Here is a 14,731-nt window from a genome sequence, read left to right on the forward strand (position 1 = left end):
GGCCCCATCCTCCCGGGCCGCTGCCTGTGTGGTCTGCCCCTGCCCACCCACCCACACTTCCGGGACAGAGGCCCTGCCTGCGCCCTGGTGCCTGGCTCAGAGCTGGCAACTGGGGCGACGCCCACCAGGCCAGAGCACTGTTTCCAGTGAGTAAACACGCACACGTCGGGGGCGCCGCTGAAGCGTGTCCCTAACGCACACTGGTGGTCATGCTTGGCGGCGAGAAGGGGCCAGGCTCACAGGGTTGCTGCTGGGTGTTCCGCTTCTGCAACGTTGCTGAGGCGGCGGGCAGAGGGCCGGGCACAGGTGAGCGCAGGGGGCTGGGTGAGGGGAAGAGCTAGAGGCATCTGTGGCTCCTTGGGGTGGGACCAGTCTGCCCTCACTGTGGTGGCCACAAGTCTACACGCGTAACTAAATGGCACAGGACTAAACGCACTCGCGCACACTTGGGTGCAGGTAAAACGTGAAGTCCATGTCCAGGTTGTGGGTTTGCGCTGGAACTCTGTAAGATGTTCCATTGGGGCACTGGAGGAAGGGCACAGGGACCTCTGGTTGTTTCCCGCAACTGCAGGTGAGCCCACACCGTCTGAAGAGGAAGATCCTCAGAGGCTGGGGGCCAGCCCAGGGCCCCCTTCCTGCCCCAGGCCCAGCTGCCAGGAGCTCACTGAGAGCACAGGCCCATGAGGCGTCATGGACTTGAATGAGGGTCTCCACCCGCAACCCCTCGCGCTGTGCCGCTGCAGGAGTGCTGCCACCGGAGCCCAGGCCGCGGCACCCCCCCAGTGAGGCCCACGGAGGGCACTCGGGGCCACCTACTGTGTCACCCATCGTCATGGACCCCCGGGCCAGGCCGTGTGGCCAGCAGGGCCGGCTGTTTGTCCTCACTCTGGTGGCTCCAGGCTTTCCTGACAGAGGGTTTACGTGCACCAGGGTGGGTGAGTGGGGGCTCCCCCGGCTCAGGGCAGGGCTGGATGCGCCAGCACCCCTTTCCCTGAGTGGGGCCATCCCAAGGCGGAGCAGAGCCCCATGGCCCCCTCCCCACCCCTCACCAGTCCCTGATTTCCAGGCCAAGGCCAGCCACCCCCTCAGTCCCCCCACACCCACCCCCCCAAACCTCAGGCCCCAATGCCTCCCCGCCCCACCCCACCACTTTCGGACATGAGAGTAGGGAGCCAGTCACCCCAGAGAACTGGGACTGGGACGTTTTAATGCAAAATCCGAATTGAAGCCCGCATCGTGCGTTTTATCAATGCCTCCAAGGGTAAAGCCAGGGAAATGTGAAGCTGATGCCCACGGGCCCTGCGGTGACCCCAGCCCCTCGTCCCGCAGCCTCCCCCAGCTCTGCCAGCCCCTCTCATGGTACCAGGCAGGAGCCCTCCCAGCTGGGGGCTGCCCCAGGGCGGGGTGAGGGTGCACCCTGCCCAGTTCAGCCTCAGCCCCCACCCTCCACGAGGCTTCCCTTTGGGGCCCATCCTGCCCAACTCCGGCCCTGGGGTACAGGCCCCCCGGCTGGCTGGGGAGGGGCAGTTGCCTCCCTCCGTGGCTGCCCCCAGGCACCAGCGGCCCTTCCTGGTGGAGACTTGGGGTGGCCCAGCAGCAGCCCCGTCCCACCAGCACCTCCCCGGGAGCCCCTCCTGGCCCAGCCAGCACCCACACGCGGGGACCCTTGAGGAATGTCTGGGTCCCTGGAGATCGCCTGGGCAGCCTGGGTTGGTCCCCAGGCCGGTGGCCCCCGGAGCCACACGCCTGCCTGCAGTCCAGGAGCGCTTCCCTCCCAGCTCGAAAAATCGGGATTCTTCAGGGCGGTCAGAGCCAGCACAGCGCAGCAGCTGCCAAGAGCTCGCCGATGCCACCAGCCGCCCTCCGTCCGGTGCATCTCCGAGATGCCTGCATTAGAGGGTAGCACCTGGATTCAGAGTTCCCTCGATTCCTGTGGAAGCCCACCGCTCTCCCCGGGAAGTGCAGTCAACCACACCTTAGTATGAATTAATGAGTCAGAGGAACTTGGGCAGAGCACAGAGGAGGTGCTGGGGACAGAGCAGGCTTGACACAGGCCCCGAAGGGCTGGAGGAGGCGCCACTGAGGAAACCACCTGCCTGCGGCCCTCCCGGCTTATCAGGAATTCATGGGCCTGCAAACCTGGGGATCAGCCCAGGTCGGGGTACGGGGGCAGAGGATAGGGGTTTTCGTGTCCACGGTGCTGCCCGGCCTCCTAAACCTCAGCTTCAAACCAGGGTTTGCTGGACCCTTTTAAGACGACCCAGCATTTAAAGTGCCTCACGTTTGTCCTGTGTGAATTTGGAAATCTGTGTAACTTCAGAGGGGCTCGGCACAGTTCTGGAAATATTTGACAGCAGCCACCCCCATCCCCTCACATCCTCTCCCTCCTTCCTCTCCTTCTTTCTTTCTTTTCGATGGACATGTACCTGCCCCCCATTTCGTGCCTGACGGATCTCCAAGCGGGACCCTGCTCTGCCCCCAGCGCCTGCTTTCCTGAGTGCGGGGACCAGGGTGTGGATGGGGAAACCGAGGCCAAGTGCCGGTCAGGGCCTCGTGCGGGGGCTCTGACGGGAAGGGTGTCACGGGCTCGTGGGCCTCCTGGCCCCTCCCTGCCCCCTGGAGCCCGGTGTGTTAAAAGAGCACTCTCCTGCCAACAATTCCAAACAACTAACTGCTGTTTTCTATCTGATTAACTCACTTCTCCATTTTTTATTATTCAAAGACGTGGCCCCTTGTATGGGCCGGAATAAGCTGTTCTCCCCACTAAGAGGGCTCCTGGGCCAGCCTCCCTCGCCCAAGGGCATTTGAGAACAGGTGGACACACCCGCTCCTCCCAGGAGACTCTAGAGGGGCCGGGTCTTGCTGCACACTACTTTCCCATCACAATTCCAAAACCCATGTTATACTGGCCTCAGGACTCATGAAACAGGAAGGTTCTGGACCGCATTCAGGCAAGGCTGGATCCAGGTGCTTGGATAATGGCATCAGGAAGCTGCCTGCCTCCAGCTCTCACCTCAGCTTTCCTCTGTTGACGGGTGGCCCTCGGTGAGGGCAACCGACAGTGCCAGGCCTGCAGCCCCAGCTGGAGAGGGGCACCTCCTTGCCAAGGCCCCAGCCAAAGTCCCAGGGCTGCCACTCACTGGCCAGACTGGGAGTGCGCACTGTCCCAAACCAACCACTGAGCTTCTGCTTGGCCAGGCTTCGTGCCAGGTGGGGTCGGCCCCACTGAACCCACGGGAACAAAGAGGGAGGGGTGGTCTCCCAAAGAAAAAGCAGACACTGCTGTTACCTGCTGAAGGGGGTTGCAAGGGGCACCCTCCAGGCCACACAGTGAGTGGCCGGTGCTTGGGCTGCATGCGTTTCCCGAGCGTGCTTAAGGTGCCCTGGGGGTGTCGAGCGGAACGGGGCTCCTGCTCTGCCGAGGGAAGAGAAGGTGGCCCCTGAGAGCAGGACAGTTGGGAAAATGATGACAGAAGGAAAACAGCACCGACTTGGCCACTCGTTAGCTGTGTGACCTTGAGAGGGTCACTTGGCCTCTCTGTGCCTGTCTCCTGGCTGTGAGATGGAAACGGCGCCTCCTTCACCGGGCTGTCAGCCTGAATGAGTGTGGACAAGAAAGGGACTCAGAACTGGGCCTGGAGCATAGGGTGCCCCCCGAAAACCAGAGCTGCTCTCGGCACCGGGCGCCCCCAGACCCAGCCCCAGGCTCTTCTCTGATGGAAACGCACTGCTCTGCCCACAACCCAGGACCCCAGCCCTGAACTGCACAGCCGGAGGCCCTGCCCCCCACACACACACCCCCGGCCCCTGTGTGTCCTCAGAGGAGGGGCTTGGCCCCTGACTCTGACCCTCCTGGGGTCCCGGGTCTTCATGTCCCCAGGCCAGCCCTGACCACCTGATGTGTCATTAGGCCTGGGGAGGGGTCTGGGCTCCATCCAGCCCTGGGGCTGGGGACAAGCGTCACTGTGCCTCACCAGGCCCCGGGGGAAGGGGCTGTCTGACCCCGCCACAGAGGAGGAAGGGGCCGGGTTCAGGCGACCGCCTGTCAGCAGACTTGGGGTGTGTGTGTGGGGGGGGGGGGGATCAATTGCTGGGACCCGGAGCCCCCCAGGCACTCAGGAAGCATTTGGTGGGAGGGTCTTTGACCCCGCCCGGGCCCAGCCACAGGTCAGGATGGGATGAGGGCACAGGGAGGTAGTGGTCAGGCAGCTGCGTGCTCCCACACCTCCAGGCTGCTTTGTGGGCGCACCAGCCCTCCCTGGTCACCCCCCGGTTCTCCCAAAGGGAGCATTGGAGCGTTTGGCCTGTGGCACAGCTGCTCCGAGGCACGGAGGCCCGTGCCCTTTCTCTCGGAAACTTCTTGGCCTTCACCCCACACATGCCAGCCAGCACCTGGGACGCCTGCAGCCAGTGTGGGGCCCAGGAGGGAGGAGCTTGCAGTCACATGCTCACCCTGGGCCCCCTATTTCTTGGGGTCCCCTGGAAGGCTGTCCCTCGGGCCTGCACCAGATGGGCTAACAGGTGGGTCCTGGGGGTCGTGAGACAGTCACGTGGGGTCAGGATGGCCACGCTCCTCAAATGCCATGAGCCACCCCAGATCCTGCACAGCCCTGCCGGGGCCACCGCCTCCAGACAGGCCTCCAGGCTGTGTCCCATCCTCCAGCCTCAGGCACTCTCCCCCCCAACCGACCCCTTGCTGCCCTTGAAGGAAGGCCCACCAAGCCCTGGGGTACACTCCCGGCCATGCTTGTCCCGACCACCACTCTCCTGCCCCACAGGCCTCTTGTCTCCTGTAACGTGCCAGACCTTCCCTTCTCGCCTCAGGGCTCTGCGCCCGGCACACTCCCCCTTCAGCTCCCCCAGGGCCACCCCTGCACCCCTCAGTGTTCCACAAACGTTTGTGGCACCCTGGCCACTGCCCTGCAGCTCCCCACCCCACAGGTGTGGCCGCCGTCCCAGCCGCCCAGGCCTGGCACCCAAAGGGGCAGTGGGCAGCAGGCTGGATGGGGGTGCCCAGCCCGGCTTTGTCTCGCCTCCCAGGGGAAGGGCCCCCCGACGTGTTTGTTTGCTGGAGAATGCCGGACCAATAGACTCGGGGTCTCTCTCCTCTCCTCCTCCATCCCTGCACAGGCGCTCCGGGAGCAGCAGTTTCCAGAGATTGAAGGCAAAATTGCTTGAAAGCCTGAGCTTTTATCCTCCAATTTGTCGCCATTTAGCAGCGCCGGGCGGAGGGCAGCGGAGGCTCCGGCTGGGTGCGGCGCGAGGCGCTCGCTCTCCCGAGGGGGCTCTTTGTCCTTCCCAGGCAGCTCCGGGCTGCGGGAGGGACACCCCGGGGGCCGGGAGGGGCGGCAGCCCGGGGCCCCTCTGCGGGGTTTGGGGTCCCAGGGGCGGCGGTCAGGTGGGGTTCCCTGCGCTCTGGGTGGTTTCTGGTGTTGCTGCTCCCTGACCCCACCCTCACCCCTGCTCGTCCGGCCCTCAGTCGTAGGGGGGCAGAGGAAGACGGGGTGCTCAGAGGCCCAAGTGTCCCCAGGCTGCCCCCCACACACGGCCCCTGAGCTGGGTGACCCCTGCTCACGTGGCTTCTTGCCCAAGAGGGTCCTGCCCTGACCACAGGCGACCCTTCGGCTCCTGGGAGAAAGAACTGGAAGTGAGGTAGAGGGGGTGCAAGCGCGGGTTCTGGAGGAAGTTTCTGGGGGGGTTGGGAAATGAAAGTGCAGGCTCAGCTGCGGAGTGCAGAACATGTCTGGAGGAGAGAAGTTTGGCTCGTTTTGGGTTTTTGTTTTCAAAGTTGCGGTGAACAGCTCATCCCCTTTGCACATCTGACAGCCTGAGTTCTCACACGAGGTTTCGTGCCGAACGTGCCTCGTGGCTGGAGACGGGACCCCGTGGCCCTGCTCTGATGGGGTCGTGCCAAGGGGACAAGTGTTCCTCTCTGCCGAGGAAGGAAAGACGGTCCGATTACTGCGAAAGTGAGGCCAACACAGCGAAGAAAGGCTGTATCCGGGAGGTCAGGGGGCAGAGGGGCCCCACTGGCTGGAAAGGAGGGAAAGCTTCCTGGAGGAGGTGGCACCTCACTGCATCAGCTTGTCCTGCCTTTCCCCGAGTGGGCTCCGAGCCTGAGTCAGGCCAGGTCGCTGCCTCCTTCGCAGGCCCCGCGGGTCCAGTGCCGGGGCCAAGGCTCTCCAAGCGCCAACCGTGCCCGCTCCTCCTGTGCCCGGGGTGGCACCTCTGCCAGGACACCTTTCTCCCCTCGGCCCCCTACGTCCCACCAGTTCCTGCAGCTCAGCCCCGGCCTCCACTGCCTGGAAGCCCTCGCCGGCTACGGCGGCCCCCCTGCTGCCTCGCCCCCTGCAAATCAGCGGCCCTCAGGCCTGTGTCCTGCTGGGCTGGGGCACGAGGAGTCCTGGCTCCTGGCCCAGAGAGACAGGGCCCTGCCCTGGGGGCGGCTGGCTGTATCGTGGGAGGGCCCCCCACCCCAGCGCCAGAACACCCTCTGAACAGGTTGCGGGGCTGCATCACCTCCTGGGGGGTCTTGAGGGGTGTGGGAGGTCTGGAAAGTGAGGACACTGTGGAGCCCATGTCCCTTGTCAGTAAGCCCAGTGTGACCAGCAGCTTCTGTCCCCCTGCAGTGCCCCTCCCAGAAGAGGACCCTGAGGTCAGGGCCCGAGCCCACCTTGGGGCTGCAGGTGCTCTGTCCACCCCCACAAAGTCCTCAGGAAACAGCCCCGATTAAAAAAAAAATACACTTTATTGGGGAGCACACAGTTTGGCAGTGGCAGCGAGAGTGGGCACGGGGGGTGGGGCATGCAGAGCCCGACTTGGTGCACGGGTGAGGCAGCCCATGCCCGGGCACTGCGGGGCCCTGGGTCTCGCCCCGACATCCCCAGCCCCTTCCGGCTGAGCAGATGGAGCTGGCGGGGTGGGCTCCCACCTGGCACAGGGGAGGCTCGGCCCCGCTGCCAGCTGCCCGCTGGCCCCCCACACCCCACCCAGCGCCCTGAGCCGGAGGCTGGGGGGCGGGCCGGGCCGGCAGCTGGCGCCGCTCAGACGGAAGCCACAGCACGAAGGAGGAGGGCGTGGGAGCCCACACCTGCCAATCCAGCCCGGAGCTCCTCGCAATCTTGTCTCTCTCGATTAAACATCCAAGGAACATCAAGTTCACAGACGTGTTTTCTTCTTTTTCATCTTCCTGAAAACTCCCGGAATGGAAATGCAGAGCACGGCTGCGAGGTTCCTGGGGGGTCACTTGGCACTTTTTGGAAAGAGAGTTGGAAGTGGGGCGGCGGCGCTGAAGCAGGAGACGGACGGCAGCAGAGGAGGGCACGGGTGCGGGCATGTGCAGGAGGAGACGCTGCACCGGGGGTCCGGAGCCCAGGCCAGGCAAGTGCTTTGGAGGGGCAGACGCCGCTGGCCGCTGCCCTGTCCGTGAGCGTGGATGGCTCAGCGGGGACCCCTGGATCGTCCCTCCCGGGAGGGAGCCAGGACCTGGGAGCAAACGGTACCCCCACGCCCACAGCGATGCAGAAGGTCTAGGGTCTCCCCAGAAACGAGGCCCCGCTCACTTCCAGCAGTGCTCGAGGGAGCCGTGGGGCTGGATTTTGAGCCTCTGGGGGCAGAGCAGCCTGGTGAAGGCTCGCCGGAAGCTGTAGTGGCACAGCGGGTAGAGGACGGGGTTGACGGCCGAGTTGGCCCACAGCAGCCAGAAGGACGTCTCGTACCAGTAGTCGGGGACGCAGTGGCCGTGGCAGGCGGCTCGGATGATCATCAGGAGCGTGTAAGGCGCCCAGCAGAGCCCGAAGATGCTGACGATGACGGCCAGCGACTTGGCCACCTTCTTGTCGCGCGACAGCCGGAAGCGCTGGGTGAAGCCGTGGGACGCCAGCTTCATGCGCCGCTCCAGCGAGGCCGAGGATGCCGACGGCTTGGAGCCCCTCTTGAGCGAGCGCGGCCGCTCAGGGCCCCGCGAGGAGCTGCCCGAGCTGGAGGTCGGCGAGGCCGCGGCGCCCCCGTCGCCCCCCAGGGCCGCCTCCCCCGCCTCGGCACCCGCGGCCCCCTGGCCGGCCCCGCACCCGTGCAGCGGCACGGCCTCCCCGCGGCCCCGCGGCCCGCAGCCCCCGCAGCCCCAACAGCCAGGTGGCGGTGCCGGTGGCGGCGAGGGCTGGGCCGCGGGCGGGGGCTCGGGGCCGGCGGCCTCGGACGCCCCGTCGAGCCGGCCGCGCGTGCGCCGCTGGATGTTCAGGTAGATGCTGAGGTTGAAGAAGGTGACGCTGAGGAAGGGCGTGAAGAACTCGAGCGTGGAGGCCGTGATGAGGAAGTACCAGTTGTAGAAGAACTCGGCGTAGCAGTGGCCCTCGGGGATGGAGCTGCCGCCGGACACGTACTCCCAGCTCAGGATGGCCGGCCCGTACAGCAAGAAGGCCAGCACCCACACCAGCGCCATCTTCCGCACCGCCCGCCGCGTGTCACCCTGCTGGGCCCGGTACGAGACCTGCCGGGGGAGCAGGGTGCAGGGTCGGCCCGGAGGGACCGAGGCCGGGCCAGCCATCCCCGGCACAGCAGGAGCGTGCCCCAGCCCCTGGGCCTCTGCGTATCGTCCTCCCCGTGGCCAGCGCAGCTCTTCTCTTCACCTCCCTCCCTCCCTCTTCCTGTGCATCCTCCAGGGCTCAGCGCCTCCTCCAGGAAGCCCCCCGCGCTGGCTCTGGCCCCATCACACTCTCATGGCCTCTGAACCCTAAGTTGGCACCACCCTCCCCATTAGCTGTGAGCTTCCCCAGGGTGTCCTATCACTGTCCTTTGTCCTCAGCATCAGGCTTGGCACCAGCCACACAGCAGGAGGCGCTCAGCTCCTATTTCTGCCCTGAACGGGTCTTGCCAAGTCCCAGGCCCCCAACAGCGCTGAGCGAGCTCAGGGGGAGTCCACCCCGTACCTGGCCCTGGGGGTCGGGGCAGTGCCAACAAAGCCTCCCTGGACCTGGGCAGGGCCTCTGGAAGGAGCCCAGTGGGGCAGGGGCCTGGCAGGGCAGGGCACAGGGAAGCACTGCACACTCACCCCTGAGGGCCACTGGCCGTGGGGGGCAGCCTGGGAGGTGTCAGGATGACCCGAGGGCCTCCACGGTCCGCCCCCCACCCGAGCAACAGCAGGGGCAAGAAGAAGAGCAGCCACTATCTATCGAGTGCCCGCTGTGTGCCCGGCACCGTGCTTGGCACTGCTGGATACCCCCTCACCACTTACTCGTCACAGCAGCTGTTAGTACCACCACCACCCCCTGCCCCGGCGGCTCAGGGAGGGCGTGAGAACCCAGGCGAGACAGCTCCGAGTGGGCCCAGGTCTGTCTGGCCCCAAACCTGTGCCCTTTGCCCTCTGTCCCACCACTGGCCTGGGCTGGAGAGAAGTATGCACACACCCCCACCCCACCCAAGCAGAAGGGAGGCCGCCTCGCTGAGGCCCTGGGGGTGGATGAGCCACCAAGAGGGAGACGGGAGGGTGAAGGGGCAACTCCAGGCAGATACAGGGGCCCTGCCTCAAGGGAGCTGTGCAGAGCTGGGAGCCACTGCCTGTCCTGCGGCCGTGTGCACGCAGGTGGTGGTGGGGTGCAAACACTTGTCCCGCCAAGGGCTTCTGGTCCTTGGGCCTCCCCAATTCCAGAGACTTTGGGCCTGCCCGAGGAGAGGCTGAAGGGCTCCCCCTCCTTCAGGGGCATCTCATTCCAGCTCTGGGGCCCCATCTCCACCTGCCCCAGGATGGACCCCGCTGGCAGCCAGCGGCTCCTGAGTGGACACTGGCCAGAGAGGGTCGGTCGTTTCAGCTGGGAGACCCTGGCTCAGCCGCCCCTTCTCTCCCTGCACCTCCCCCAGGTGCAGAGCAGCCCCCGAGTCCCGGGACTCACGGCACGAGTGACCGAGAGGAAGCGGTCGTAGCTGATGAGCACGATGTTGAAGACGGACGACGCGCACAGCAGATAGTCCACCACGAGCCACAGCTTGCAGAGGCCCCGGCCGAAAGTCCAGCGGCCGGTCAGCACGTAGGGCACATACAGCGGGATGCAGAAGGCCCCTGGGGGGAAAGAAGGGCCGTGGGGAGGGGCAGAGGGGCTATGGCTGAATGGGGCCCGGGACCACCGCGCCACAGTGGAAGGACAGACCGTGCCCACCCTTCTGAGACCAGCAGCTGCCCTCTTACTCGCCCCCTGCCCACCACCACCCAGGGCACAGCCTCTGCTGCTCCCGCCCCCACCCCATGCCCCACTGGTGTCCCTGGACTGGGGGCAGACGGGAGGGTCCGGGCACGTGGCCTTCCAGGCGGGAGGGCATGTGGAGCCCGTGGTGAGGATCCGCAGTCCCAGTGCCCAAAGAGAGGGAAGAATGAGAATTCCCTCCCACTTTGCCTGCCCCCATCCCTGGCCCCCCAGCCCCTACCCCGGCCTTCGGACCCTCCCTCATCAGCTCAGAATCCCAGAGAGCCTCTCCCCCGGTTTAAAGGACACTTGGCTGCCACCAGCCAGCCGCTGCCACCGCGGAGCCCGCTCGGGACCTCGGGCAGACGCACCTCGGTACCAACAAGTGTCAGCTCCGGGAGCTGTGCGCCCGCCCCCCAGCCCGCTGCAGAGCGCAGCCGCGTGAGAGACCCTCCGGGCACCCACCGGCCTCCCGCCGGCCCCTCGGCCCCCGCCCCCAGGCGCGCGGAGACACCACCGTCCTCCACCACATCCCCTCCCCCAGGCCTCCCCGGAACCTCCCCCAGCGCTCTCCGCAAGCCCCGAGTCCGCCGCCGCCTTTGTCTGGCGACGGCGCTGCACCCGCGGCCGCTGGACCTCGCGGAGCGCTCGCCCGCTCGGGCCCCTTCCCCGGAGATGCCCGTCCCCAGCCCCCGCTGCGCCATGGGCAGCTGCGAGCTTGGCCCGCGCCCACCGCCCCACAGCCCGGGACGCCCCGGCTGGTCTGTGCGCCCCGGCTGAAGGCTCCCGGGGAGGCGGCCCCCGGCCCCGGTGCGCCCTCGTCTCCCCGCCAGCCCGGGCAGGGGGCTTTACCCACGAGGAAGTCGGAGATGGCGAGGTTGAGCAGAAAGAAGTTGTTCTGGGTGCGAAGGCTCGAGTCGGCCACGAAGGCGAGCATGACCAGCGCGTTGCCCAACACCGTGGCCACGATGAGCAGCGCCATGAGCGCGGCCAGCACCGCGGTCCAGGCGGCCGAGAAGCCGCGCGCCCCGCCCGCCGCCGCCGCCGCCTCGCCCGCCAGCGCGCCGGACGCATTCAGCTGCCCGTCGGGCGGCGCGCGCTCCATGGCCCCGCCAGCTCACGCGGCGCCGGGACGCGAGCCAGGGCGCGGGCCGCAGGCCGGGCGGCCGGGAAGGGTCCCGGCCAGAGCGCCTGGTCCCTGCGGGCTCTCGGCCCGGCTCAGTTCCCCGGGGGGCGCCCGGCGCATGGTCCGCGGGCGCCCGGGCCGGGGCCGGGGGAGGCGGGGCGGCGCCGAGAGGCCCTGGGCCGGAATCTGAGCCGCACCCGGCGGGCGGCGCGGCCGCTGCAAGCCGGGGCGGACCGGGAACGGAGCCCGAGCCGGAGCCGCCGCCGGAGCGTCCGTGCGCCCCGAGCGCAGCGCGCAGCCGAGTGCGCCCCGCGCCGAGCCCGCCGCCCCCCCGCCCGGCGCAGCGCCCCCGCCATTGGCTGCCGCCCTCGCCCCGCCCCCGCCCCGCCCGGCGCCGGCAGCACCACGGACAGCGCCGCGTGCCCGCAGGACCGGCTGGAGCCCGGGCTCGGTGCGCGCGGGGCTCGCGGGGAGCTGGGCTCGGCTCAGCCCCGGCGCAGGGCCGGGGGCTCGCTGGTTCTCAGCCGGGGCCGCGACCCCGGAGCCAGGCTCTGGGTCCCCCGTCTCCCCCTGGCCCTCGTCCCCGGTGACCCCTGCCCGGCTCTCCTCGGGAGCCGGTGACCTGTGGGGACCTGAGGCGGGGTTAGGTCGGGGGAGGAGCGCCTGCACCCGCGCTCTCGGGAGCGTGGCTCGCAGGGCGCCTCATCTTTCTAGGCTTCGGTCAAGTGGGGCTCCCGTGGGGGAGGGGAGCGTCCAGAGCACGGAGGGGGAAGGGGCTCGGAGAGTGGATGTCCCAGCCTGGGGTCCGCCCCCCCCCCAGGAATGCACTTCTGGGCCTCGGTCTCCCGTGGGTAGGGCACAGCTCGGGGTCCGGGTGACCTGCGAAGCGCAGACAGATGTGAAGTTACATAAGGCAAGAGGGAGAGCGGAGCGGACCAGGCGGCACGGAGCGCGGCCACCCGCGGCTCAGGCGGCTCGCAACCGGGGTGGGGGCGCCGGAGTCTCGGGGCCGGCCCCGAGTTCCGCGGCAGCAGAGCGGCGGGCGGCGGTGGCCGCTGCAGCGTCTGGAGGAGGTCACCGCGCGCGGGGCGCAGACTCGGCGGCGGCGGCTGCGTTAGCGCCTGCGGGCGGGAGGAGGGAGCGCCCCCTCCCAGACACAGGCTCGCATTGACGGGGTCAAGGACAGATTCAGCTGCGGACACTCACAGTGAGACAGACAGACACGCCTGCTTTCAGACACACAGCCACCCGCAGAGCAAGGAAACAGCCACCCAGCTTCAGGCTCAAGGACCCACAAAGAGCAGTTAGACACACAAACAGCAGCCAGCAGACAGGGAGGGAGCTGCGCGGGGGGAGCAGGCAGTGACTGCTGTCGCCAGCAGCACATCCGCAGAAACCTCGGGGAGGGCGAGATGCCTCCTGTGTTTGGGGGGTGGGGGGCGATGAGTCTGCCTTCCCCAAATGGGCAGCCGGGGGGGCACCCCAGGCACCGGCACACAAGGCACCCCCATACTTGAAGCAGCTTTCTGATCATGGGGGGATCCACCCCTCCCCTAGCCCCAAGAGGTGTTTCAGGAACTTTGGGGAGTGGGGAGCTGGGCTCCTTCTACTCCCTCCTTTAGGATGTGAGCAGGGCAGAGCCCCCAGACCCTCGCCCCCCGCCCCCCACCAGCTCACTTTTTATGTCTTCCCCCAGCCTGTTCTGGGGCTCAGCTCACTCTCCTGGACGCTTCTTGAGGTCCCTGGCTCTACTCCTCAGCCAGCAGACCCTTCTCCATCTACAGCCTCCCCCAGTTTCCCCTCACACGCCCCCAATTCACCTGGTGAGCAGGGGCTGTACCAGAACTGGGGACCTGGGGCGGTGGGACAAGTCAAGGCAGAGAGCTCCTGGGAGCTGAGTTCCCAAGTGTGGCTGCACCCCATCACTCCCCAATACCCAAGCTTCCTGTGGCCTCCCTGGGCCCCACCCTCAACCAGCAGCTCGTGCCCCCTCCTCCCTCCGTCCTCTACCCCCACCCCCACCCCTCCAGCCCCTTCCGAGGCCTCAGGGGTGCAACTGGAAGGGCATGAAGAGGGGGGCTTCTGGCTGGGCACCCCCTTCCCAGCCCAAGTGTCCTCGTCTTGCTCAACACCAAGGCTGAGGGCAGGGGTCGAGGCAGAGAAGAGGGGCTGGTAGAGCCTCAGTAACGTCAAGTGGCCTTGCTGTCCTTGAGGATAAGATGCTGGGGTGCTGCGGGGATGGGGGGGCTGTCCAAGGCTAGAGGAGATGGTGGGGGGGTGCAGCACCCCGAGCAGGACAGAGGGCTATGGGACAGCGGGCGAGGGGAATGGAAGGCCTCCTGGGAGAGGAGGCCCTTGAGGCCCCCGGGTCATCCTCCTCCCTGTGCCGACCCCCCAGAGAGCCTGGGGCAGGACCACCCAACAGAGGGAGCCTCCCTGGGGGTCTCGGTGCGGGGCAGCAGCTGGGTGGGGACAACTCAGCCCCCATCTCCTCCGCTGTTGTGCTGGAAATCGCCGACAATCCCCGCGCAACAGTGACCGTTCGGGAATTTCCATCCCACGGGGAGGGCCGACGTGGCAGCCGCAGTGACCAGCATCTCACTGTCCTTCGAAAGCAAGTCTGAGCAGAGGACCACGAGGCCCCCAGGTTTAGTCGTGGCTCAGAGGCCAAGCCCCTCACCCGAGCACGCAGCTGCAGGGGCACCCGCAAGGCCCTGCGTGGCCTCGGCAAGTCACAGAATTTCGCTGACTCTCGAAAGCCTCCCCTGTGACGTGAGGCCCAAGGGAGAGCGGGGCGGTCAGGCTGGCCCGGGCTGTGGTCACCACAATGGCTGGCACCTGGCGAGTGCCCGCTGTCGGCCGGGCTGGTGTGGGCTCTCGACCAGCAGGGCCTGCTGTGCCCTCCTTAGCCCTTCAGGCCCGTGGGCCCCGCCGTCCCCCTGCACAGACAGGGGACACCACCTGCCCGAGGTCACACAGGGGAGGTCACACAGGTCCGGAGCCCGCACTCTAAGTGACCACACACAGAGACTTTGTCCTGAGGAGCAGGAATCAAGGCCCCAGGCTGGCAGGGAACCAGCTAAGACCCTGCAAAGGCTGGCTGAGGGTTGGGGGACAAGGACAGGCCCCTAAGCTTGGGGACGAGGCCCAGGCTTTCCCTTTTGTTGAAACAGTTGGCACTGGGGATGCAGAAGCGCAGCCAGTAAGGGGGCCCCTGGCACACCCGGTTCCCGCGAGCCCTGGCCAGCCTGGCCAGGCCAGAACCCTGCTGACCCCGCACACGGGAGAGCTCCCACCCGTGGGCTCATTCATTCATTCACTCATTCACCCATGCATCTGATTTCATTCACACCACGGAGTGTCGGGCCCCCTGCCGTGTCCTGAGCCCACAGTGGGAAGAAGGTGAGCCCGGCCACCATGGAGCAGATGG

General features: G+C 67.1%; 1 protein-coding gene across 1 annotated transcript; it reads right to left on the reverse strand.

The window, feature by feature from the left end:
• Positions 1-6,729: 6,729 nt before the first annotated feature.
• Positions 6,730-11,298, reverse strand: HRH3 (histamine receptor H3). Its single transcript, XM_037811597.1, has 3 exons — positions 11,028-11,298; positions 9,888-10,054; positions 6,730-8,488 (listed from the first exon to the last, which is right to left on the reverse strand). Exons 1-3 carry the CDS (start codon positions 11,278-11,280, stop codon positions 7,559-7,561), a joined length of 1,350 nt encoding a protein of 449 aa, XP_037667525.1. The 5' UTR covers positions 11,281-11,298; the 3' UTR covers positions 6,730-7,558.
• Between the last annotated feature and the right edge of the window lie 3,433 nt (positions 11,299-14,731).

The sequence above is a fragment of the Choloepus didactylus genome, chromosome 19 (genome assembly GCF_015220235.1).
Source record: "Choloepus didactylus isolate mChoDid1 chromosome 19, mChoDid1.pri, whole genome shotgun sequence".
In the NCBI taxonomy this organism is placed as follows: domain Eukaryota; kingdom Metazoa; phylum Chordata; class Mammalia; order Pilosa; family Megalonychidae; genus Choloepus; species Choloepus didactylus.